At 40.5% G+C, this 24,922-nt stretch overlaps 1 protein-coding gene across 1 annotated transcript; it reads left to right on the plus strand.

Annotated features, from left to right (window-relative positions):
- The first annotated feature begins 6,719 nt into the window (after positions 1–6,719).
- MMP23B (matrix metallopeptidase 23B) lies at positions 6,720–23,795 on the plus strand. Its single transcript, XM_074558611.1, has 8 exons — positions 6,720–7,024; positions 11,187–11,296; positions 15,336–15,475; positions 16,518–16,685; positions 17,842–18,006; positions 19,415–19,525; positions 20,920–21,046; positions 22,501–23,795. Exons 1-8 carry the CDS (start codon positions 6,857–6,859, stop codon positions 22,673–22,675), a joined length of 1,164 nt encoding a protein of 387 aa, XP_074414712.1. The 5' UTR covers positions 6,720–6,856; the 3' UTR covers positions 22,676–23,795.
- The last annotated feature ends 1,127 nt before the right edge of the window (positions 23,796–24,922 follow it).

Consider the following 24,922-nt stretch of genomic DNA (forward strand, 5'->3'; position numbering starts at 1 on the left):
TCATTCTAAAAACCCCAAAAAAATTAGTTTTTCACAATGATAGTGATATATAAATTCACTGTCATCCTGCTTAAACTTTCATGGGGATTTTCCATCTTGGAACGCTGAACCTTCATTCTAAAAACCCCAAAAAATTGGGGTTTTGGGTCTTCTGTGAACAGCAGAGGTTCTCAGGTTGTTTTTAATTACAGGTAAAAGTGACAAACATGAAGGCCTTGAGAGCCTTGCACAGCAGAGTTCTCAGGCAGCTTTCTCATAACAAGTAGATATTCCATCTTTGGCTGTTTTGGGAAAGCAAGAATAATTTTGAGAACCCAAATCTTGGTATTGGAAACAAAAGGAGGGGTTGGTGTGTTATCTCTGACCTGTTGTGAGCTCGGGTTTGCAATATGCATGAACTTAATTAACACGGTTATAAAAAGTGATTGATTGATGAATGAATGGTGCTGATCAACAAAGGTGGGTTCAATGCCAGGTTTTGTGCAGCACCGTGGGCTCTTCCCATTTGGAATTTTCTGGAAAAGTCACAAAGATTCCTCACCTCGGTGGCTGCGAGGAGAAGGTTCAGGAGCACCGGAAATTCGCTTTGCCGAGATGGATTCTGCAAAAAACTTCAATTTATGGAGGGAATTCCTGCTCCCCTCAGGCTCTGCTTAAAATTGGGGTTCTGCACAGGAATGGGTGAGTACCAAAAAAAGTAGTGCCACAAAAATGGGTGAGTGCCACAAAAATTAGTGCCACAAAAATTGGTGCCACAAAAAATGAGTGAATGCCACAAAAATGGGTGAGTACTACAAAAAAAAGTGGGTGAGTGCCACAAAAGTAGGTGAGTGCCACAAAAATTGGTGCCACAAAACATGAGTGAATGCCACAAAAATTGGTGCCACAAAAATGGGTGAGTGCCACAAAAATTAATGCCACAAAAAATGAGTGAGTGCCACAAAAATTGGTGAGTACTACAAAAAATGGGTGAGTGCCACAAAAATTGTTGCCACAAAAAATGAGTGAATGCCACAAAAATTAGTGCCACAAAAGTGGGTGAGTGCCACAAAAGTGGGTGAGTGCCACAAAAATTGGTGCCACAAAAAATGAGTGTATGCCACAAAAAATGGGCGAGTGCCACAAAAGTGGGTGAGTGCCACAAAAATGAGTGAATGCCACAAAAATGGGTGAGTGCGACAAAAAATGGGTGAGTGCCACAAAAATGGGTGAGTGCCACAAAAAATGGGTGAATGCCACAAAAATGAGTGAGTGCCACAAAAATTGGTGCCACAAAAATTGGTGAGTGCACAAAAATTGGTGCCAGAAAAAATGAGTGAATGCCACAAAAATGAGTGAATGCCACAAAAATTGGTGCCAGAAAAATGGGTGAGTGCCACAAAAATGGGTGAGTGCCACAAAAAATGGGTGAGTACTACAAAAAATGGGTGAATGCCACAAAAATGAGTGAGTGCCACAAAAAATGAATGCCACAAAAATGGGTGAGTGCACAAAAATGAGTGAGTGCACAAAAATGAGTGAGTGCCACAAAAATGGGTGAATGCCACAAAAATTGGTGCCACAAAAATGGGTGAGTGCCACAAAAATGGGCGAGTGCCACAAAAATTAGTGCCACAAAAATGAGTGAGTGCCACAAAAATGGGTGAGTGCACAAAAATGGGCGAGTGCCACAAAAATGGGTGAGTGCACAAAAATGGGTGAGTGCACAAAAATGGGTGAGTGCCACAAAAATTAGTGCCACAAAAATGAGTGAATGCCACAAAAATGGGTGAGTGCACAAAAATGGGTGAGTGCCACAAAAATTGGTGCCACAAAAATTGGTGAGTGCCACAAAAAATGGGTGAGTGCCACAAAAAATGAATGAATGCCACAAAAATGGGTGAATGCCACAAAAATGGGTGAGTGCCACAAAAATGAGTGAGTGCCACAAAAGTGGATGAGTGCCACAAAAATGGGTGAGTGCCACAAAAATGGGTGAGTGCCACAAAAAATGGGTGAGTGCACAAAAATTAGTGCCAGAAAAAATGAGTGAATGCCACAAAAATTGGTGCCACAAAAATGGGTGAGTGCCACAAAAAATGGGTGAGTGCACAAAAATTAGTGCCAGAAAAAATGAGTGAATGCCACAAAAATTGGTGCCACAAAAATGGGTGAGTGTCACAAAAATTGGTGCCACAAAAATTGGTGCCACAAAAAATGAGTGAATGCCACAAAAATGGGTGAGTGCCACAAAAATGGGTGAATGCCACAAAAATGGGTGAGTGCCACAAAAATGAGTGAGTGCCACAAAAGTGGATGAGTGCCACAAAAATGGGTGAGTGCCACAAAAATGGGTGAGTGCCACAAAAATGGGTGAGTGCCACAAAAATGAGTGAGTGCCACAAAAGTGGATGAGTGCCACAAAAATGGGTGAGTGCCACAAAAATGGGTGAGTGCCACAAAAATTGGTGCCACAAAAATTAGTGCCAGAAAAAATGAGTGAAGGCCACAAAAGTGGGTGAGTGCCACAAAAATGGGTGAGTGCCACAAAAAATGAATGAATGCCACAAAAGTGGGTGAGTGCCACAAAAGTGGGTGAGTGCCACAAAAATGGGTGCCACAAAAAATGAGTGAATGCCACAAAAAAATGAGTGAGTGCCACAAAAACTGGTGCCACAAAAATGAGTGAGTGCCACAGAAATGATTGCACTGAGTGGGTGCTTGGAGGGTTTTAAGTCCCGCCAGATTTCACAGGGACCTTGGGCAGATCTCACCTGCCCAGTGCTGGTTTATAAACCCGGTTTAATCCTGCCTGTCCAAGGTGCAGGGGAAAGCCCTGGCCTGGGTCAGGATTAAACTGCCCTAATTGGGATTAAACTGCCCTAAATCGGGATTAAACTGTCCTAAATCAGGATTAAACTGCCACTAATCAGGATTAAACTGCCCTAAATTAGATTAAACTGCCCTAAATTGGGATTAAACTGCCCTAAATCGGGATTAAACTGCCCTAAATTGGGATTAAACTGCCCTAAATCAGGATTAAACTGCCCTAAATCGGGATTAAATTGCACTAAATCGGGATTAAACTGCCCCAAATCAGGATTAAACTGCCCTAAATTGGGATTAAATTGCCCTAATTGGGATTAAATTGCCCTAAATTAGATTAAACTGCCCCAAATCAGGATTAAACTGCCCTAAATCGGGATTAAATTGCCCTAAATCAGGATTAAACTGCCCTAAATTGGGATTAAATTGCCCTAAATCAGGATTAAACTGCCCTAAATTGGGATTAAATTGCCCTAAATCAGGATTAAACTGCCACTAATTGGGATTAAACTGCCCCAAATCAGAATTAAATTGCCCTAAATCAGGATTAAACTGCCCTAAATCAGGATTAAACTGCCACTAATCAGGATTAAATTGCCCTAAATTAAACTGCCATAAATCAGGATTAAATTGCCCTAAATTAGATTAAACTGCCCTAAATTGGGATTAAACTACCCTAAATTGGGTTTAAACTGCCCTAAATCAGGATTAAATTGCCCTAAATTAGATTAAACTGCCCTAAATTGGGTTTAAAGTGCCCCAAATCAGGATTAAATTGCCCTAAATCGGGATTAAACTGTCCTAAATTGGGTTTAAAGTGCCCCAAATCAGGATTGAACTGCCCTAAATTGGGATTAAACTGCCACTAATCAGGATTAAATTGCCCTAAATCGGGATTAAATTGCCCTAAATTAGATTAAACTGCCCCAAATCAGGATTAAACTGCCCCAAATCAGGATTAAACTGCCCTAAATTGGGATTAAACTGCCACTAATCAGGATTAAATTGCCCTAAATTAAACTGCCATAAATCAGGATTAAACTGCCCTAAATTAGATTAAACTGCCCTAATTGGGATTAAACTGCCCCAAATCAGGATTAAATTGCCCCAAATCAGGATTGAACTGCCCTAAATCGGGATTAAATTGCCCTAAATTAGATTAAACTGCCCCAAATTGGGTTTAAAGTGCCCCAAATCAGGATTGGAGTGCCCTGAGCGAGAGCAGGGTGTGCAGAGCACGAACTGAATTCTCCCTCAGCTCTGGGAGAGGCCCCTCAAGCTGGGACTGAAACTCGATGTTCTTCCAGCTCTGGGGCTGATAACAATATTTGTCTTTCAAGCCGGTGCTGCCTTGGCTGGAGGATCATTTCTGGAGCCCCAATTCCAGGCAAGTTTTTCCTTCAGGATTCCCTTTTCCATCAGCGTTTTCCTGTTCTCTGTGGGCTCTAAAAGAAACTGAGAATTCAGGCAAAGCTCGGCTGAGTTTCTCCCTCGGTGCTGTGATTGCAGCTCAAACACCAACGGGGCTGAGTTTGCATCTCTGTGAGCTCCAAATGCAAAAAAATTGGATTTTTCAGAGCCGTGCTGGGGAAGGAGGAGCCATCCCTGGAAAGAGCTGAGGGAGAGCTCTGGGTTCTGCTCTTCCTCCCCTCTGCAATTCTGGAATCCTTTCCTTGCTCTCCCTCCTCATCCTCTCCTTTCCCTGCTGCAATTTTCTGCCCTTTCGCTGTTGGATTTCCTGTTGGTTTTCAGATTTTTGTGGTGGTTTGTCTCGGTGAGGGTTGAAATTGTTCATGGAATTGCACACCCTGGCCTGATTTCTCTCTCTCTGGGCTGTTTGACAGCTCCAGGCCAGCTTGAGGCTGAAAATATATGAAACTAATAAAGCAGTGCATGAACTAGGGTGGAAAAAATTCCAATTCGAGCATTTTTTAAAATTACGAGGCTTTTCTGAAACCCTTCGAATGCCTCAGATGCCCCCAAGGAATTTTTGCATGGCCTTCCCCCTGCCTGACATTGCTGGTGGGGCTGGGGAGAAAATTCCTGCGGAATTCTGAGAGAGCAGAGCTGGGGTTGGTTCATCCCACGCCAGGGTGAGACGGAAAAGTGCGGCTGTGTCTGAAAACCCGAGAGTTTCTGAGATTTTTCAGCTGTCTCTGAAAACCCCAGAGTTTCTCAGTGAAATTTTAAGGTTTTCAGAGGTTTTCAAACCTCTGTAAACCTTAAAATTCCTCAGTGAGCTTTTTCAACCCTCTCTGAAAAACCTGAGAATTTCTGAGTGAGATTTTTCAGCTGTCTCTGAAAACCCGAGAGTTTCTCAGTGAAATTTTTGAGCTCTCTCTGAAAACCTGAGAATTTCTGAGTGAGATTTTTCAGCTGTCTCTGAAAACCTGAGAGTTTCTCAGTGAAATTTTAAGGTTTTCAGAGGTTTTCAAACCTCTGAAAACCTTAAAATTTCTCAGTGAGCTTTTTCAACCCTCTCTGAAAAACCTGAGAATTTGAGTGAGATTTTTCAGCTGTGTCTGAAAACCCCAGAGTTTCTCAGTGAAACTTTTGAGCTCTCTCTGAAAACCTTAAAATTCCTCAGTGAGCTTTTTGAGCTGTCCCTGAAAACCTGAGAATTTCTGAGTGAGATTTTTCAGCTGTGTCTGAAAACCTGAGAATTTCTGAGTGAGATTTTTCAGCTGTCCATAAAAACCTGTGAGTTTCTCAGTGAAATTTTAAGGTTTTCAAACCTCTGAAAACCTTAAAATTCCTCAGTGAGCTTTTTCAACCCTCTCTGAAAAACCTGAGAATTTGAGTGAGATTTTTCAGCTGTCTCTGAAAACCTGAGAATTCCTGGTGAAATTTTTCAACTCTCTCTGAAAACCTTAAAATTTCTCAGTGAGCTTTTTGAGCTGTCTGAAAACCTGAGAATTCCTGAGTGAGATTTTTGAGCTCTCTCTGAAAACCTTAAAATTCCTCAGTGAGCTTTTTCAACCCTCTCTGAAAAACCTGAGAATTTGAGTGAGATTTTTCAGCTGTGTCTGAAAACCTCAGAATTTTTGAGTGAGATTTTTCAGCTGTCTCTGAAAAACTGAGAATTTCTGAGTGACATTTTCAACTCTCTCTGAAAACCTTAAAATTTCTCCATGAGCTTTCTGAGCTGTCTCTGAAAACCTGAGAATTCCTGGTGAGATTTTTCAGCTGTCCATGAAAACCCCAGAGTTTCTCAGTGAAATTTTTCAGCTGTCTCTGAAAACCTTAAAATATCTCAGTGAGCTTTTTCAACCCTCTCTGGAAAACCTGAGAGTTTGAGTGAGATTTTTGAGCTGTCTCTGAAAACCTGAGAATTCCTGAGCGAGCTTTTCCAAAAAGCCCTGAATGGATCTGGAGATGCCTCAAAGAACCTCCCAGGCAAAGCCTCGGAGCCTCTTTGGGGCCCGAACCCAGCAGAAATTGCAGCTCCCGGCCGGGTTTGCTGCTCTTTTATTTCTGTGGGAGTTTCTCATCCCCCCGAGCGCTCTCCCAGAATTTCATTTTCACCCAGGCCAGCTGTGACAAATGAACAAATGACAGCGGAGCATCCCCAGCCGCGCATTCCAAGGGGCTGATTCCCCCGCATTCCTCTCGCTGCGCTCTCCCCCGGTTTAATTTGAGTTTTCCCCTCATCGCACCAAGCTGAGAGCGGCAGATTGGCCCTGAGCTGCTCACAGAGTTAAAGAGAGGAGTTCGTGTCCAGCCCAGCTTGTTTCACTTTGCTGCTGCTCCCGGGCCAGCCCCAATTTCAGCTGCAGTAACTCGATCCCACTTGGCAGAGCCTGAGAGAATCTTTGGCACATTGCAAAGAGGCTTAATGTAAAGTCTGCTCTTTTTTTTTCCTTTAAAAAAAAATCTCTTTTTTTTTCTTTTTTTTCATTTTTTTTTAGGGCAGTTTGAAACTCCTCTGGTTGTGTGCACAGCTCTGGCAGCAGCTGCTCACCAATGCGAGCTCCGGGATCACCGATGCTCTGTGTGCAGGGAATGTCCTGAGTGCCCGAGCCCGGAATCGCCTCCGGAGCCCGGGGAGGGCATGGCCGGGGCTGGGCCGCTCCCTGCGGGCGGCAGAGGCGCCCCCGGCCCGGGGCAGCAGCGGAGCCGGGGCCGCAGGGCCTCGCTGGGGATGCTGTGCCTGCTCCCCATCCTGGCCGCGCTGGCAGCGCCGCGAATCCCAGCTGGAGCTGCGGGGCGGGAAACTCAGGTGAGCAGGAGGAGGAGGAGGAGGAGGAGGAGGAGGAGGAGGAGGAGGAGGAAGGATCTGAGTGTGCCCCAAATGCCTGGGAGGGGAGGGGGGGTCCAAGAGAGGCGCAGGTGTGCTCTGGATGGAGGCTGAAACAGAAATATCTGCGTGTCTGAAGGTCTGAATATCTAAAGGTCTAAGTGCCTAAATAGATGGACAAATGTCTGATCTAAATGGATAAATGTGTCCAATAGGTCTGTGGATAAATAGATCGAAATAGATAAATAGATCTGAATAGATAAATAGATCTAAATAGATAAATAGATCTAAACAGAACTGAATAGATACAAATAGATAAAAATAGATAAATAGCTAAATAGATAAATGTCTAAATAGATAAATAGATCTATAGACAAATAGATCTAAACAGACTTGAATAGAAACAAATAGATCAAAATAGATAAATGTCTAAATAGATAAATAGATCTCAATAGATCTATGGACAAATAGATCTAAACAGACTTGAATAGAAACAAATAGATCAAAATAGATCATTATCTAAATAGATAAATAGATCTATAGACAAACAGATCTAAACAGACCTGAATAGATACAAATAGATAAAAATAGCTAAATAGCTAAATAGATAAATGTCTAAATAGATAAATAGATCTCAATAGATCTAGAGACAAATAGATCCAAGTAGATAAGTATCTAAACAGATAAATATCTAAATGTCTAAGCTAAATAAATAAATAGATCTCAATAGGTCTGTAGAAAATAGATCTCAATAGGTCTATGGACAAATAGATCTAAATAGATCTCAATAGATCTAAAGTATCTAAACAGATAAATGTTTTAATGTCAAATATTTTAATTCAAAACGAGCAGAGCCCAGGCAGGAGGGTTGGGCTCAGCCCTGCAGCTCCTCTGATCAGCAGTGATTGATGCTCTGCTTTGCATTTTAAGCAGAAGTCACGCATTATTTTAATTTTTTCCCTTTGTCTGTTCAGCCCTAATGGCCTGAAGCTTTGATTCTCAGCAGTTATAGAAAATAAAGCCATTTTTCTCCGCGGTGGGTGCAGTTTTCCCTGCAGGAGGAGGAGCCAGCGGGCGCTTCCTGGCTGGGATTGTTCTGTGCTGGGATGGGGCTGGGAGAGCTCAGGGCTCCCCCTGGGCTGGAATTGAATTATTTACATTGAATAGAACAAATAATATAGAGTATAATATAATATATAATATACCATAAAATGTATAATACATAGTATGAATATAACATAACATAACAATATATAATGTATATTATGTATAATATATGTATAATATATAATATATTATAGATTATACATATATTACATTATTGCATTGCATTACATATTACATTACGTGTTATATTATGCAATGTATTATATATATAATATATAATATATAATATATAATATATAATATACCATAAAATATAGTATATAGTATAATATATAATATATTATACATTATACATTATAATAATATGTTTTATAAAATATATAATAGCTAATTTATGTTTTGTATATAGTATGTTATATATATTATATATTTTATATTATATTTTATATTATATATATAATGTAGATAATATAGAATATACATCTATTATATTCTATCTAATGTATCTAATATATAAAAAATATATAATATTATATAGCTACATTGTATTTAATTAATATACTAATATATTAGTATATGTAATATATATTGTATATTAAATATATAATATTTTTGCAAAAGAACTGTCCTCACAAAGCTGCTGCTGGTCTCAGCTGCAGGAAAATCTGAAATTTCTCCTTGGAGGAGAGGAAAATGCTGAGATTTGGTCAAAGAGAGGGAAATGGGGCTGCCAGCCACGGGCAGGAGATTTTTCCAGCCTTTCCAGCCATGGAAAGTTCCTGCACTCTCCAGGCCCTGGTGACACCGTGGATGTGCTTTGGCCACTGCCTTGGTGCCTCTGCAGCCCAATTTTCAATGTTTTACCCCAAAAAAGGGGAGACAGAGCTGGAAAAGTTCCCAAAAAACCCAGATTGGGTCCCATTCATTCCCCTCCAGGTTCCAAAGGGCTTTTCCAGCCTTTCCAGAGGTGTCACTGCCAATTCCTGGAGCTCCTGGGCTGCTCCGGGCCTTGGGGGCGTTTCGGGGCTCCTGCACAGAGAGCTCCCTGTTCAGGCACTGCCCACACTCACTCCGGGCACGGGGGGAGGAAATGAGAACTTTCCAGGCAGAGCTGCAGCCCTGGCAGGGCCGGAGCCTCCCGAGGGCTCAGCCCCGCACTCCGGGGGGAGAGGGGCTGGCTGGGATGGGGCAGGGATGGTTTGGGATGGTTTGGGTTGGTTTGAGATGTTTTTCACTGGTTTGGGACGTTTTCGGGTGATGCAGGGCTGGTTTGGGATGAGGCAGGGCTGGTTGGGGATGATGCAGGGATGTTTTAGGATGTTTTGGGCTGGTTTGGGATGTTTGTCACTGGTTTGGGATGGTTTGGGATGGGGCAGGGCTGGTTTGGGATGTTTTGGGTTGATGCAGGGCTGGTTTGGGATGTTTTGGCTGTTTTGGGATGATGCAGGGATGTTTTAGAATGTTTTGGGTTGGTTTGAGATGTTTTTCACTGGTTTGGGATGTTTTGGGGTGTTTTGGCTGTTTTGGGATGATGCAGGGCTGGTTTGGGATGGTTTGGGCTGGTTAGGGATTATGCAGGGCTGGTTTGGGAGGTTTTGGGATGATGCAGGGATGTTTTAGAATGTTTTGGGCTGGTTTGAGATGTTTTTCACTGGTTTGGGATGGTTTGGAGTGATGCAGGGATGGTTTGGAATGTTTTGGTTTGGTCTGGGATGGTTTGGTATGTTCTGGGATGATGCAGGACTGGTTTGGGATGTTTTGGGTTGATGCAGGGCTGGTTTGGGATGGTTTGGGATGAGGCAGGACTGGTTGGGGATGATGCAGGGATGTTTTGGGCTGGTTTGAGATGTTTATCACTGGTTTGGGATGGTTTGGGATGGGGCAGGGCTGGCTGGGGATGGGGCAGGGCTGGTCTGGGATGGTTTGGGTTGGTTTGAGATGTTTTTCACTGGTTTGGGATGTTTTTGGGTGATGCAGGGCTGGTTTGAGATGGTTTGGGATGTTTTGGGCTGGTTTGGGATTATGCAGGGATGTTTTAGGATGTTTTGGGCTGGTTTGAGATGTTTGTCACTGGTTTGGGATGGTTTGGGATGGGGCAGGGCTGGTTTGGGATGATGCAGGGATGTTTTAGGATGTTTTGGGTTGGTTTGAGATGTTTTTCACTGGTTTGGGCTGGTTTGGAATGTTTTGGGCTGGTTTGGGATGATGCAGGGATGTTTTAGGATGTTTTGAGTTGGTTTGAGATGTTTTTCACTGGTTTGGGATGTTTTTGGGTGATGCAGGGCTGGTTGGGGATGATGCAGGGCTGGTTTGGGCTGGTTTGGAATGTTTTGGGCTGGTTTGGGATGATGCAGGGATGTTTTAGGATGTTTTGAGTTGGTTTGAGATGTTTTTCTCTGGTTTGGGATGTTTTGGGCTGGTTTGGGGATGTTTTAGGATCTTTTGGGCTGCTCTCATCCCCTGGATCCCCCTCAGGCAGAGCCCGAGCTGCTCCCAGCCCAGGTTTTGCTCCATGGAGGTTTTTATTCTGCAGAACAGAGGCTTTTAGAGAATAAATTGGGATTTACTAAAGGCCTTCAAGAGGTGCCCCTTGGGCAGTGAAAAACCTCTGAGGGTTTTCAGAAACCTCTGGGTTTCCAGCCCAGGGTGGGTGATGGTCACAGGTTTTTCACACAATTGAAATTTGGCCCATTTACATATCAGGGGTTAATCCTCCAATTGCAGCTTCAGGTAATGAAGTCATTTACCCCAATTCTCCCCCAAAATTTAATTTCATACTTTTATTTATGCTTTTATTTATACTTTTCAGAGCCTGAGGCTGTGGGGTGTCCTTGGATCTCAGGCCTGGAGGAATTGTTGTGTCTGACAAAATGTGCAAACACTGACTAAGACTTTATTATGGCATTCAGAGAGATGCAGTGCAGCATTTGAGAAATAAAGGCTAAATAAATATAAAGAATAAATATAAAGGATAAATATAAAGGCTGAGTCTCTCAGCTGTCCTGGAGTGTGTGCCATGCCGTGTTCTGTCTTTAAGGAAGATGTGCCAGGCCCAGCCGTGCCCAGCCCAGCCCCTGCCCAGCGCAGCCGGCGCTACACCCTGACCCCCGGGCGCCTGCGCTGGGACCACTTCAACCTCACCTACAGGTAAGGACCGAGCGGCCCCAAAACCATCCTGGGCCTGGAGTTTCCTGATCTATCCAAAACCATCCTGGGCCTGGATTTTCCTGCTCTATCCAAAACCATCCTGGGCCTGGAGTTTCCTGATCTATCCAAAACCATCCTGGGCCTGGATTTTCCTGCTCTATCCAAAACCATCCTGGGCCTGGAGTTTCCTGATCTATCCAAAACCATCCTGGGCCTGGATTTTCCTGATCTATCCAAAATCAGCCTGGGCCTGGATTTTCCTGATCTATCTAAAATCATCCAGAGACCTTCTCCTGCTCTGTTTAAAACCATCCTGGGAGCTTCTCCTGCTCTTTCCAGTGCTTTTGGGTCTTGGCCCTGTGGTTTTTGTAAGAATCTGCTGCTGGGATACAATACAATACAATACAATACAAACAATACAATACAAAATACAATACAATACAAAATGCAATACAATACAAACAATACAACACAATACAATACAATACAATCAATACAATACAAACAATACCACACAATACAATACCACACAATACAATACAATACAGTACAATATAATACAAAATACAATACAATACAACACAATACAATACAAACAATACAATACAATATAATACAATACAATACAAAATACAATACAATACAAAATACAATACAATACAATACCACACAATACAACACAACACAACACAATACAACACAATACAATACAATACAATACAATACAAAATACAATACAATACCACACAATATAACACAATACAATACAACACAACACAACACAATACAATACAATACAAAATACAATACAATACAATACAATGCAATACAATACAAACAATACAATACAATACCACACAATACCTTTCAATACAATACAATACAAAATACAATACAATACAAACAATACAATACCACACAATACAATACAATACAATACATACAATACAAAATACAATACAATACAATACAAAATACAATACAATACAATGCAATACAATACAAACAATACAATACCACACAATACAATACATACAATACAACACAATACAATACAATACATACAATACAACACAATACAATACAATACAATACAATACAATGCAATACAAGCCTTCTGAAAGCATTGATCAGATCCATAATTCCTTCATAAAATAATAAATTATCCTGCTAAGAACATGGAGTCAGATGTTCTATATTGTATTCTAAGAACATGGAGTCAGATTCAGCATTCCTGCCTGCCAGGGGGCACTTCAAAAATACCCCAGGGTGCGCTGTGTGTCCCTGCTGTGCTCTTTTATAGAATAACTTTTATATTATATAATATAATAAAAGAATAAATGATCCTTCTAAGAGCATGGAGTCAGATGTTCTATATTGTATTCTAAGAACATGGAGTCAGATTCAGCGTTCCTGCCTGCCGGGGGGCACCTGATAAACACCCCAGGTGTGCTGGGGGTCCCTGCTGTGTTCTTCTAGATAATAACTGGAATGGAATGGAATGGAATGGAATGGAATGGAATGGAATGGAATGGAATGGAATGGAATAGAATAGAATAGAATAGAATAGAATAGAATAGAATAGAATAGAATAGAATAGAATAGAATAGAATAGAATAGAATAGAATAGAATGAAGAATAAGAGGAAGACTGAGAACTAGAATTGAAACCAAAAAAGAATAGAATAGAATAGAATAGAATAGAATAGAATAGAATAGAATAGAATAGAATGAAGAATAAGAAGAAGACTGAGAATTGGAATTGAAACCAAAAATGAATAGAATAGAATAGAATAGAATAGAATAGAATAGAATAGAATAGAATAGAATGAAGAATAAAAGCAAGACTAAGAATTAGGACGAGAGAGAAAACAAAAATAAAAGAATAGAATAGAATAGAATAGAATAGAATAGAATAGAATAGAATAGAATAGAATAGAATAGAATAGAATGAAGAAGAAAAGGAAGACTGAGAACTAGAAATGAAACCAAAAATGAATAGAATAGAATAGAATAGAATAGAATAGAATAGAATAGAATAGAATAGAATAGAATAGAATAGAATAGAATGAAAAATAAGAGGAAGACTGAGAACTGGAATTGAAACCAAAAATGAATAGAATAGAATAGAATAGAATAGAATAGAATAGAATAGAATAGAATAGAATAGAATAGAATGAAGAATAAGAGGAAGACTGAGAATTGGAATTGAAACCAAAAATGAATAGAATAGAATAGAATAGAATAGAATAGAATAGAATAGAATAGAATAGAATAGAATAGAATAGAATAGAATGAAGAATAAAAGGAAGAATAATAATTAGAATGGACTAGAAAACAAAAATAGAATAGAATAGAATAGAATAGAATAGAATAGAATAGAATAGAATAGAATAGAATGAAGAATAAGAAGAAGACTGAGAATTGGAATTGAAACCAAAAATGAATAGAATAGAATAGAATAGAATAGAATAGAATAGAATAGAATAGAATAGAATAGAATAGAATAGAATAGAATAGAATAGAATGAAGAATAAGAGGAAGACTGAGAACTAGAATTGAAACCAAAAAAGAATAGAATAGAATAGAATAGAATAGAATAGAATAGAATAGAATAGAATAGAATAGAATAGAATAGAATAGAATAGAATAGAATGAAGAATAAGAAGAAGACTGAGAATTTGAATTGAAACCAAAAATGAATAGAATAGAATAGAATAGAATAGAATAGAATAGAATAGAATAGAATAGAATAGAATAGAATAGAATGAAGAATAAGAAGAAGACTGAGAATTGGAATTGAAACCAAAAATGAATAGAATAGAATAGAATAGAATAGAATAGAATAGAATAGAATAGAATAGAATAGAATAGAATAGAATAGAATGAAGAATAAGAAGAAGACTGAGAATTTGAATTGAAACCAAAAATGAATAGAATAGAATAGAATAGAATAGAATAGAATGAAGAATAAGAGGAAGACTGAGAACTAGAATTGAAACCAAAAAAGAATAGAATAGAATAGAATAGAATAGAATAGAATAGAATAGAATAGAATAGAATAGAATAGAATAGAATAGAATAGAATGAAGAAGAAAAGGAAGACTGAGAACTAGAAATGAAACCAAAAATGAATAGAATAGAATAGAATAGAATAGAATAGAATAGAATAGAATAGAATAGAATAGAATAGAATAGAATAGAATAGAATAGAATAGAATAGAATGAAGAATAAGAGGAAGACTGAGAATTGGAATTGAAACCAAAAATTAATAGAATAGAATAGAATAGAATAGAATAGAATAGAATAGAATAGAATAGAATAGAATAGAATAGAATAGAATAGAATAGAATGAAGAATAAGAGGAAGACTGAGAATTGGAATTGAAACCAAAAATTAATAGAATAGAATAGAATAGAATAGAATAGAATAGAATAGAATAGAATAGAATAGAATAGAATAGAATAGAATAGAATGAAGAATAAAAGGAAGAATAATAATTAGAATGGACTAGAAAACAAAAATGAATAGAATAGAATAGAATAGAATAGAATAGAATAGAATAGAATAGAATAATAAATTAGCCTTCTGAGAAGCTGAAGCCAATGCATCATTCCTCCCTGCCCCTGATAAGGACCCCGGCTGTGCTGTGTGTCCCTGCTGTGTAACGCAATACAATACAATGCAATACAATACAATGCAATGCAATGTAATACAATGCAATGTAATACAATGCAATACAATACAATACAATGCAATGCAATACAATACAATGCAATGCAATGCAATACAATACAATACAATACAATACAATACAATACAATACAATACAATGCAATGCAATACAATACAATACAATGCAATGCAATACAATGCAATACAATACAATGCAATACAATGCAATACAATGCAATACAATACAATGCAATGCAATGCAATGCAATACAATACAATACAATACAACACAAACTCAGCCTTCCGAGCACACGGCGTCAGATTCCCGTGCCTGCCCCGCTGCCCCGTGTCCGTGTGTCCGCAGGATCCTGTCCTTCCCGCGGCACCTGCTGAGCGCCAGGGCCACGCGCCGCGGGCTGGCGGCCGCGTTCCGCATGTGGAGCGAGGTGTCCCCGTTCAGCTTCAGGGAGGTGCCCCCCGAGCTGCCCAGCGACCTCACCATCGGTGAGTGCCCCGGGGCCTGCCGGGGGCAATTCCAGGCTGAAATGCAGGGTCTGGGGGTGGGAGGGCCATCCTGGGCTGGGTGGGTGCTTGGGTAAACTTTGGGGTTCCTTTGCCTTTACCAGGCAAAAAAAAAAAAATTTTATTCTCCGGGAAATATTAAATGTCACAATTAACATTGGTTGTGAAGCTTCAGGCATTTGTCAGGAACGAACCCTCAAATTCTGCTCCTGGGATCCCACAGGTGGGGAAAGCCACAGGAGAATAAGAATAAGAATAAAGAATAAGAATGAGAATAAGAATAAGAATAAGAATAAGAATAAGAATAAGAATAAGAATGAGAAAGAAAGAAAAAGAAAGAATGAGAATAAGAATGAAAATAAGAATAAGAATGAAAATAAGAATGAGAATAAGAATAAGAATGAGAAAATAGAATAGGAATAGGAATAAGAATAAGAATAAGAATGAGAATAAGAATGAGAATAAGAAAGAAAGAATGAGAATAAGAATGAAAATAAGAATAAGAATGAGAAAATAGAATAGGAATAAGAATAAGAATAAGAATAAGAATAAGAATAAGAATAAGAATAAGAATAAGAATAAGAATAAGAATGAATAAGAATCCACAGGTGAGGAAAGCCACAGGAGAATGAGAGAAAGAATCTACAGGTGGGGAAAGCCACAGAACAAGAATCCACATTTTCTCATGTTCTCATGGAGATTTTTTGTGGATGACATTTTTTGATGACATTTCTGTGGATGACAGATTTTTTTGAAGATTATTTTGTGTGTAATCTCAGGATTGGTTGTTGGTTTGATGTGATTTTTCTGCAACTGTTTTTTGACTAATCTTTTGGGACTACCTAATTTTTTTATTTATTTAAGGGGTTATTGATTTACTTAAATGGGAGTGTAAGTCGTTTGTTTTGAGGTGGTGAGTGCTGCAGTGCTATGAGGATTGGACGAAGCGTTTTGAGGCATTTTTGAGGATTTCCCTGTGTGCCCTGAGCCCCAGCAAACCCTGCAGCTGCTGCTTTTCCCGCAGGTTTCTACCCCATCAACCACACGGACTGCCTGCACTCGCTGAGCCACCACTGCTTCGACGGCACCACGGGCGAGCTGGCCCACGCCTTCTTCCCGCCCCACGGCGAAATCCACTTCGACAACCACGAGTACTGGATCCTGGGCAACACCAGGTTCAGCTGGAAGAAAGGTGAGCACAGAGGAGCTGGGTTTGGAGTTCAGCCTGGGAAAGCGGCAGCAGGAATGGTTGGGGGTTTATTGTGGGGTTGGAAGTTGTTGTTCCTCTGCCCCGAGTGGTGGAAATTCCATTTCTTGCTGGAATCAGTGAAATTGTTGCATAGTTCAGCCTCATCCTTCTGTTAAAATCCACGTGTTGGATGCTGCCAAGAGGCTTCAGTGGGTCAAACCCTGGTGCTCCAGAGCAGCTCTCTGGTTAAAATCTGAGATGTCTGTGCAGAATCTGGAAAATAGAACAGTTAAAATCTGAGATATCTGGAAAATGGAACAGTTAAAATCTGAGACGTCTGTACAGAATCTGGAAAATGGAACAGTTAAAATCTGAGATATCTGGAAAATGGAACAGTTAAAATCTGAGACATCTGTGCAGAATCTGGAGAATGGAACAGTTAAAATCTGAGATGTCTGTACAGAATATAGAAAATGGAAAATCTGAGATGTCTGTAGAGAATCTGGAAAATGGAACAGTTAAAATCTGAGATATCTGTACAGAATCTGGAAAATGGAACAGTTAAAATCTGAGACATCAGTGCAGAATCTGGAGAATGGAACAGTTAAAATCTGAGATGTCTGTACAGGATCTGGAAAATGGAAAATCTGAGATGTCTGTAGAGAATCTGGAAAATGGAACAGTTAAAATCTGAGGTATCTGTACAGAATCTGGAAAATGGAACAGTTAAAATCTGAGATGTCTGTACAGGATCTGGAAAATGGAAAATCTGAGATGTCTGTACAGAATATAGAAAATGGAACAGTTAAAATCTGAGATATCTGTGCAGAATCTGGAAAATGGAACAGTTAAAATCTGAGATATTGGTACAGAATCTGGAGAATGGAACAGTTAAAATCCGAGACGTCTGTAGAGAATCTGGAGAATGGAACAGTTAAAATCTGAGACATTGGTACAGAATCTGGAAAATGGAACAGTTAAAATCTGAGATACCTGCACAGAATATAGAGAATGGAAAAGCCAAAGCTGAGTGAGGCACCAGCACAGAATGGAACACCAGGAACGCCAGCCCTGCGGCGCCAGAGGTTTGCTGTGGTTTCAGAGCAGGCTGTGAGGCTGCTCTGCCCACCAGCCCCAGGTGTTTCTCCCCTCTCCCCAGGAGTGTGGCTCACTGACCTGGTGCACGTGGCTGCCCACGAGATCGGGCACGCCCTGGGCCTGATGCACTCGCTGAACCCCCGCGCGCTGATGCACATCAACGCCACGCTGACGGGCAGGAAGAGCATTTCCCAGGACGAGGTGTGGGGCATCCACAGGCTCTACGGTGAGACCCCAACCCAACCCTGACCCTCAGCTGGGCAGGGCTTGCCCCACATGGGAGCTGGGTGCTGGGGGGCAGTGCTGGTGCCACAGCCCAGCTCGGGCTCCTGTAGCGTGGACATCTGAAATGAGGAGGATTGCATTGCTATCAGAAGGCTAATTAATGACTTTGTTATGCTATATTATTCTATATTATATTACATTATATCTAAATTGAATCTGCCAAGCACTCAACTGCCCAGAATCTGGTGATTGTCACCCTCAGTCCACACACACACACACACACACACCAGGCCCTCACAGGCCAAGGAAACAAAACTGTCACTGTGGGTAAATAATCTCCATATTGCATTCTATTTTTGCACAAGCACACGAGATAAGAATATTCTTGGGAAGAATTGTGCCTTGCTTTTCTCTGTGAAGAGAAATGTGGGGCTGCACACTTGGCCCTGAACCAAGGAACTAAAGCACCATCCCTGTGGGTAAATAATCTCCACATTGCATTCTACTTTTGCACAAACACAGGCACAGCAAACTAGATAAGAATATTCTTGGGAAGAATCGTGCCTTGCTTTTCTCTGTGAAGAGAAATTTTGGGCTGCACACTTGGCCCTGACAGGCCAAAGAAACAAAACCCCATCACTGTGGGTAAATAATCGCCATATTGCATTCTACTTTTGCACAAACACAGAAAATAATAATAATTGCTTTTCCTTTCTCTGAGGTTCAGAGAATGCAAAACTCAGAAATATTCTTGGGAAGAATTGTGCCTTGCTTTTCTCTGTGAAAAGAAATGTGGGGCTGCACACTTGGCCCTGATAGGCCAAGGAACCAAACACCACCACTGTGGGTAAAAAAATTCCACATTGCATTCTACTTTTGCACAAACACAGGCATAGCAAATGAGATAAGAATATTCTTAGGAAGAATTGTGCCTTGCTTTTCTCTGTGAAGAGAAATGTGGGGCTACACACTTAACCCTGACAGGCCAAGGAAACAAAACCCCATCACTGTGGGTAAACAATCTCCATATTGCATTCTACTTTTGCACAAACACAGAAAATAATAATAATAATTGCTTTTCCTTTCTCTGAGGTTCAGAGAATGCAAAACTCAGAAATATTCTTGGGAAGAATTGTGCCTTGCTTTTCTCTGTGAAGAGAAATGTGGGGCTGCACACCTGGCCCTGAACCAAGGAACTAAAGCACCATCCCTGTGGGTAAACAATCTCCACATTGCATTCTACCTTTGCACAAACACAGGCACAGCAAATGAGCTAAGAGTTGTTGTTCCTTTCTCTGAGGTTCAGGGAATGCAAAACCCAGAAATATTCTTGTGAAATGTGGTGACCCTCCCCATCCCAGCCCCACCTTGCCCCTTCAGCCTCCCCAGCAGCTCCCCTCCCGTTGCAGGCTGCAAGGACAGGTTGCCCATGTGCCCAGGCTGGGCCAGGAAAGGATTCTGTGAGCAGCGCAGGAAGCTGATGAAGAAACACTGCCCGGCCTCCTGCGACTTCTGCTACGGTACCGGGGCTGGGGAGGGGGAAAATGCACTGGGAGGGGGGAAAATGCACTGGGAGGGGGTAAAATGCACAGAGAAAAGGGAAAAGTGCACAGGGAAAAGTGCACAGGGATGGGGTAAAAGTGCAAAGTAAGAGGTAAAAGTGCACAGGGATGGGGTAAAAGTGCACAGGGAGGGGGTAAAATGCACAGAGAAAAGGGAAAAGTGCACAGGAAAAGGAAAAAGTGCACTGGGAAAAGGGAAAAGTGCACAGGAAAAGGGAAAAGTGCACAGGGAAAAGTGCACAGGGAAAAGTGCACAGGGAAAAGGGAAAAATGCACAGGGAAAAGGGAAAAGTGCACAGGGAGGGGATAAAAATACAAAGGAAGAGGGGAAAGTGCACAGGGAGAGGTAAAAATGCACAGAGAAGAGGGAAAAATGCACAGGGAAAAGGGAAAAATGCACAGGGAAAAGGAAAAAGTGCACAGGGAAAAGGAAAAGTGCAAAGGAAAAGGTAAAAGTGCACAGGGAGAGGGAAAAGTGCACAGGGAAGGGTAAAAGTGCAAAGTGCCCAGGGAGGAGGGAGAAGTGAGGTTGGAACAGGCAAAATCTTCATTCACACCAGGGATCAGGGACACAACTGATCCAGCTCCGAGCAGCACAACAGAGATGGAGTTTGTGTATCTGAGTGCAGATCCGGGCCTGGAATGAGGAATAATTCAATATTTATGGAGTGGAACATGGAATTCCTGGCTGGAGTTGAATTCCTGTCTTTAGCTGAGGCAGGGAGAGGGGCTGCAGGGATGGGGTGAAACAGAAACATCCCCAGCACAGCTGGATGGAGCCGCTCCCAGAAAGGTGATTAATGCAGGCTGTTAATTACCTTAATACAGGCTGTTAATTACCTTAATACAGGCTGTTAATTACCTTAATACAGGCTGTTAATTACCTTCTCCAGCCCCAGCTTATGGATCCAGGTAAGGAACTCATGCAGGGCAAGCTGCTGCAGCTGGGGCAGATAAATTGAGCTCAGATAAAAAATGCTGGAATAAAAAAATGAATTAAAAATATCCCTTAGGATATCCTGGATAACCAGTGCCTCTTCAGCACAGAGGGGTTTTGTTTTGGGGGCCACATAAATGAAAAATTCAATTAGATAATTACAAACCCAGATATTCCACAGGCTTTTCACACACTGGACTCTTCACATCCTCTTCCACAGCTCTGAAAGGAACAAATTGATTTTTATCACCCCACAAAGTTTTTATCTTTGCTCATCAATCGTGTTGTTTGTCCATCCAGGAATTGCTCAGCCAAGGAGGCACTTGGAAATTAATACTTTTAAATCTGCTTAAATGACGATTTTGTGAAAGGGTTTTGGGGTGAATTGCTGCCATTTCCTTCTCTCCCTGCCCAGAATTCCCATTTCCAACGGTGCCCCCCACTCTGCCCCCACCAAGGACCAAAACCAAGACGGTTTCTGAGGGCAGGAACGTCACCTTCCGCTGCGGGCAGAAAATCACCCACAAAAAAGGCAAAGTGCAGTAAGTGCTGAGCTCACAGGCACCCAAACCCAGCAGGAAAAATCATAAACATAGGGGGAAGGAAAATGGAGTTTATAATCTGGAGCTCAAGGTGGATAAAATCCAATTTTATATATATATTACATATATACATATGTATATATGTGTGTGTGCGTGTGTATATATACATATATATATATATATAAAATATATAGCACAAAGCTAATTCCTACTATCAAACTGAATTCCCTAGCTTGAATATTTATACATTTTAAATTCTGAAAAATAGGAATAAAATTTTTATATATTTATATTAAAACATATTTTATATATATATATAAAATATAATAATTATATAATATATAAAGATAATATACTAATATCTATAAATATAATAACAATCATGATACACTAACATAACAATTATATACTATAAATATATATAAAACAATTATATATACTATAAATATATATAAAACAATTATATATACTGTAGATATTATATATACTATAAATATATACTATAAATATATACTATATATAACAATTATATATACATTATATATATATAATTTTTATAATTTTATTTTTTTTATTTATGTATTATATTTTAATGTATTTATATTTTTATAATTTTATTTTTAGTATTTTAATATTTTTAAAATTTTCTTTTAAAAATATAAATATTTATATTCTTTATATTCTGCAAAAAAACCTGTAAAATTTAAATTTACCTTTTCAGGTTTTAATTAGTTGGTTGTTACTGAAGTTTGAACAGGTTCTGGGTGTATCCAAAATTTAGGTTGGTTCAAATCCATGAGGACCCAAATTCCCATCAACTTTCAGAGATTCAAATTCCAAAATGGCTCATGGTTATGATTATTAATAATTATCCACCTGAAATAAAGAGTAAAACTCGGTTTTGTTTTGTAGTCTCTACTCTACACTTATTCAGCAAAATTTATTGGTAGAAATAACTAATATTAGTAGAAGTAACTAATAATACTATTAGAAATAACTATTAGAATTAACTATTAATTGCTATTAGAAATAACTAATATTCTGTAATAACTATATTTTTATTAGAAATAACTAATATTCTGTAATAACTGTATTTTTATTAGAAATAACTAATATTCTGTAATAACTGTATTTTTATTAGAAATAACTAATATTCTGTAATAACTGTATTTTTATTAGAAATAACTAATATTCTGTAATAACTGTATTTTTATTAGAAATAACGAATATTCTGTAATAACTATATTTTTATTAGAAATAACAAATATTCTGTAATAACTATATTTTTATTAGAAATAATGAATATTCTGTAATAACTATATTTTTATTAGAAATAATGAATATTCTGTAATAACTGTATTTTTATTAGAAATAACTAATATTCTGTAATAACTATATTTTTATTAGAAATAACTAATATCCATATTTACCTTCCATCCTTTTTCTTCTGCCAGCTGGTACAAAGACAAGGAACTTCTGGAATATTCCTACCCAGGCTATCTGTCCCTCAACGAGGATCACATGAGCATCATTGCAAATGCAATTAATGAGGGCACTTACACTTGCATCGTGAAGAAAAAAGAAAGAATCCTCACTACTTATTCCTGGAGGATCCGACTGAAGCATTGAGCCAGCCCTGGCTTCAGCTCCTGCTCCCGTTTCCAGCTGGGTTTTTTTGGCATTTTTGATTTATCTCCAACAGAATTCTCTGTTGAATTCTCTGTAACTGAATTCTTCATCGGTGCTTTGGTACCTGGGACTGGTTATGGATACCAAACTCTTCCAGATTTCTTGGAATGATAAAGAATTTATCAACTATTTGCTGTACAGAGAATTAAAAACCTTTTTTTTTTGTAAGAAAAGTCAGATGGAGCTGTGAGAGCTGCTGCAAACCAGCCCTGGGACAGTGGGGTGGCAGGAAAAGGACAAGTTTAACACTCTGAGTGTTTTCCTGCTGTTTTTACACAACAAATGACAGCTAAGCCTTCATTTACTTTTCTTTCACTTGTCAGGAGGATGAGCTCACACAAACCCTGATTTGCTCCTCGTTCCAGCACGCTCAGCTCAAGCATCCACAGATCAGCTCCTACCCCGAGTGGGTTCCTGTGGTTTCAGGGTTTTCCTCTCACCCCAGGAGGAATTTCTTGCTCAGAGCTTGAGCCCTGAGGGATCTGAGCTGCTCAGAATTTGGTAATTAAGGGGTTTGGGCTGCTCAGAATTTGGTAATTGGCAATTAAGGGACCTGAGCTGCTCAGAATTTGGTAATTAAGGGATCTGAGCTGCTCAGAATTTGGTAATTAAGGGGTCTGAGCTGCCCAGTTTGGTAATTAAGGGTCTGCACTGCCCAGTTTGGTGTTCTTGAAGGGTCTGCACTGCTCAGTTTGATAATTAAGGGGTCTGAGCTGCCCAATTTGGTTATTGAGGGGTCTGAGCTGCCCAGAGTTTGGTAATTAAGGGTCTGCACTGCCCAGTTTGGTAATTAAGGGGTCTGAGCTGCCCAATTTGGTCCTTGAGGGGTCTGAGCTGCTCAGTTTGATAATTAAGGGGTCGGAGGTGCCCAGTTTGGCTCTTTAAGGGTCTGCACTGCTCAGTTTGGTAATTAAGGGTCTGCACTGCCCAGTTTGGCTCTTTAAGGGTCTGCACTGCTCAGAGTTTGATCCTCACGGGGTCTGAGCTGCCCAGTTTGATAATTAAGGGGCCTGAGCTGCCCGGTTTAAAAATTAAGGGGTCTGCACTGCCCAGAGTTTGATCCTCACAGGGTCTGCACTGCCCAGTTTGATAATTAAGGGGCCTGAGGTGCCCAGTTTGGTAATTAAGGGGTCTGCACTGCTCAGTTTGGCTCTTTAAGGGTCTGCACTGCTCAGTTTGATAATTAAGGGGTCTGCACTGCCCGGTTTGATAATCAAGGGCCAGAGCCCTGAGCGCGGTGGGCCCGGGGCGATTCCCTCCCTCGGGATGGGGACCCTGCCCCACACAGCTGCACAGGAGCAGCTCCGTGTCATGGCCAAACCATGCACTGGGGTCAAGCTTTGATCCTGCCCAGCCTCCCTGCACTCCTGGGGAAGCTTCTGGAACCAGCAGTGTTCAGCTGTTCCTCCTCAGGCTGAGGGGAGCACAGAACAGCCAGGCTGCGTTTCCAGCCCAGCACAGGCACGGCCCAGCTGCTGTGCTGTGTTCTTAAGTTTGTTATTTGCTCTTCTATTTTCTGTATGGTTTCTTCTTTTCTCAGGCTACTCTGTCAGTTAGGTTGCTATGGAAATGAACTGGGGGTAAACTGTGGGTTTATTACAGAAGAACCAACAAGGAGGGGAACCACCCAGCAAATGGCCCCGAACAGGGGGCAGGAGAGGGTTTGAAGGGAAAAGGGGGGAAGAAGGCAGGGAAACCCGGCTATCCAATAGAAATACATATTTGGAGGTACGAAACATAACTGATATACCAAAGTAACCAACTGTTATAAATCATAGGAGGGGCTCCGGGGCTACAGCCAACCATAACTCCCAGAGAAAAGAAAATTCTCGAAACCTGGGAGGAGAAAAGGGGTGATTGACTGAGCCCAAGGAGGAGGCACTTTCACTTTATAAGAGAAACCAGGGGAGGAGCAGTTTCATTTCCATGGCAACCTGACAGGTAGCCTGGGAAAGGAAGAAACTATTTAATACAGAAAATGGGGGGAGCGGTTTCATTTCCATAGCAACCGAACTGACAGGGTCCTGGGAAAGGAAGAAACCATTTAATACAGAAAATGGGGGGAGCGGTTTCATTTCCATAGCAACCGAACTGACAGGGTAGCCTGGGAAAGGAAGAAACCATTTAATACAGAAAATGGGGGGAGCGGTTTCATTTCCATAGCAACCGAACTGACAGGGTAGCCTG

Source organism: Zonotrichia albicollis, chromosome 25, assembly GCF_047830755.1.
Source record: "Zonotrichia albicollis isolate bZonAlb1 chromosome 25, bZonAlb1.hap1, whole genome shotgun sequence".
Classification (NCBI taxonomy): Eukaryota; Metazoa; Chordata; class Aves; order Passeriformes; family Passerellidae; genus Zonotrichia; species Zonotrichia albicollis.

Coding starts and splice junctions, on each gene's coding strand:
- MMP23B (XM_074558611.1), top strand. CDS start 6,857: ATGGCCGGGGCTGGGCCGCTCCCTGCGGGCGGCAGAGGCGCCCCCGGC. Junction 19,526..20,919: donor CTCCTGCGACTTCTGCTACG/GTACCGGGGCTG, acceptor CTCCCTGCCCAG/AATTCCCATTTCCAACGGTG. Junction 21,047..22,500: donor CACAAAAAAGGCAAAGTGCA/GTAAGTGCTGAG, acceptor TTCTTCTGCCAG/CTGGTACAAAGACAAGGAAC.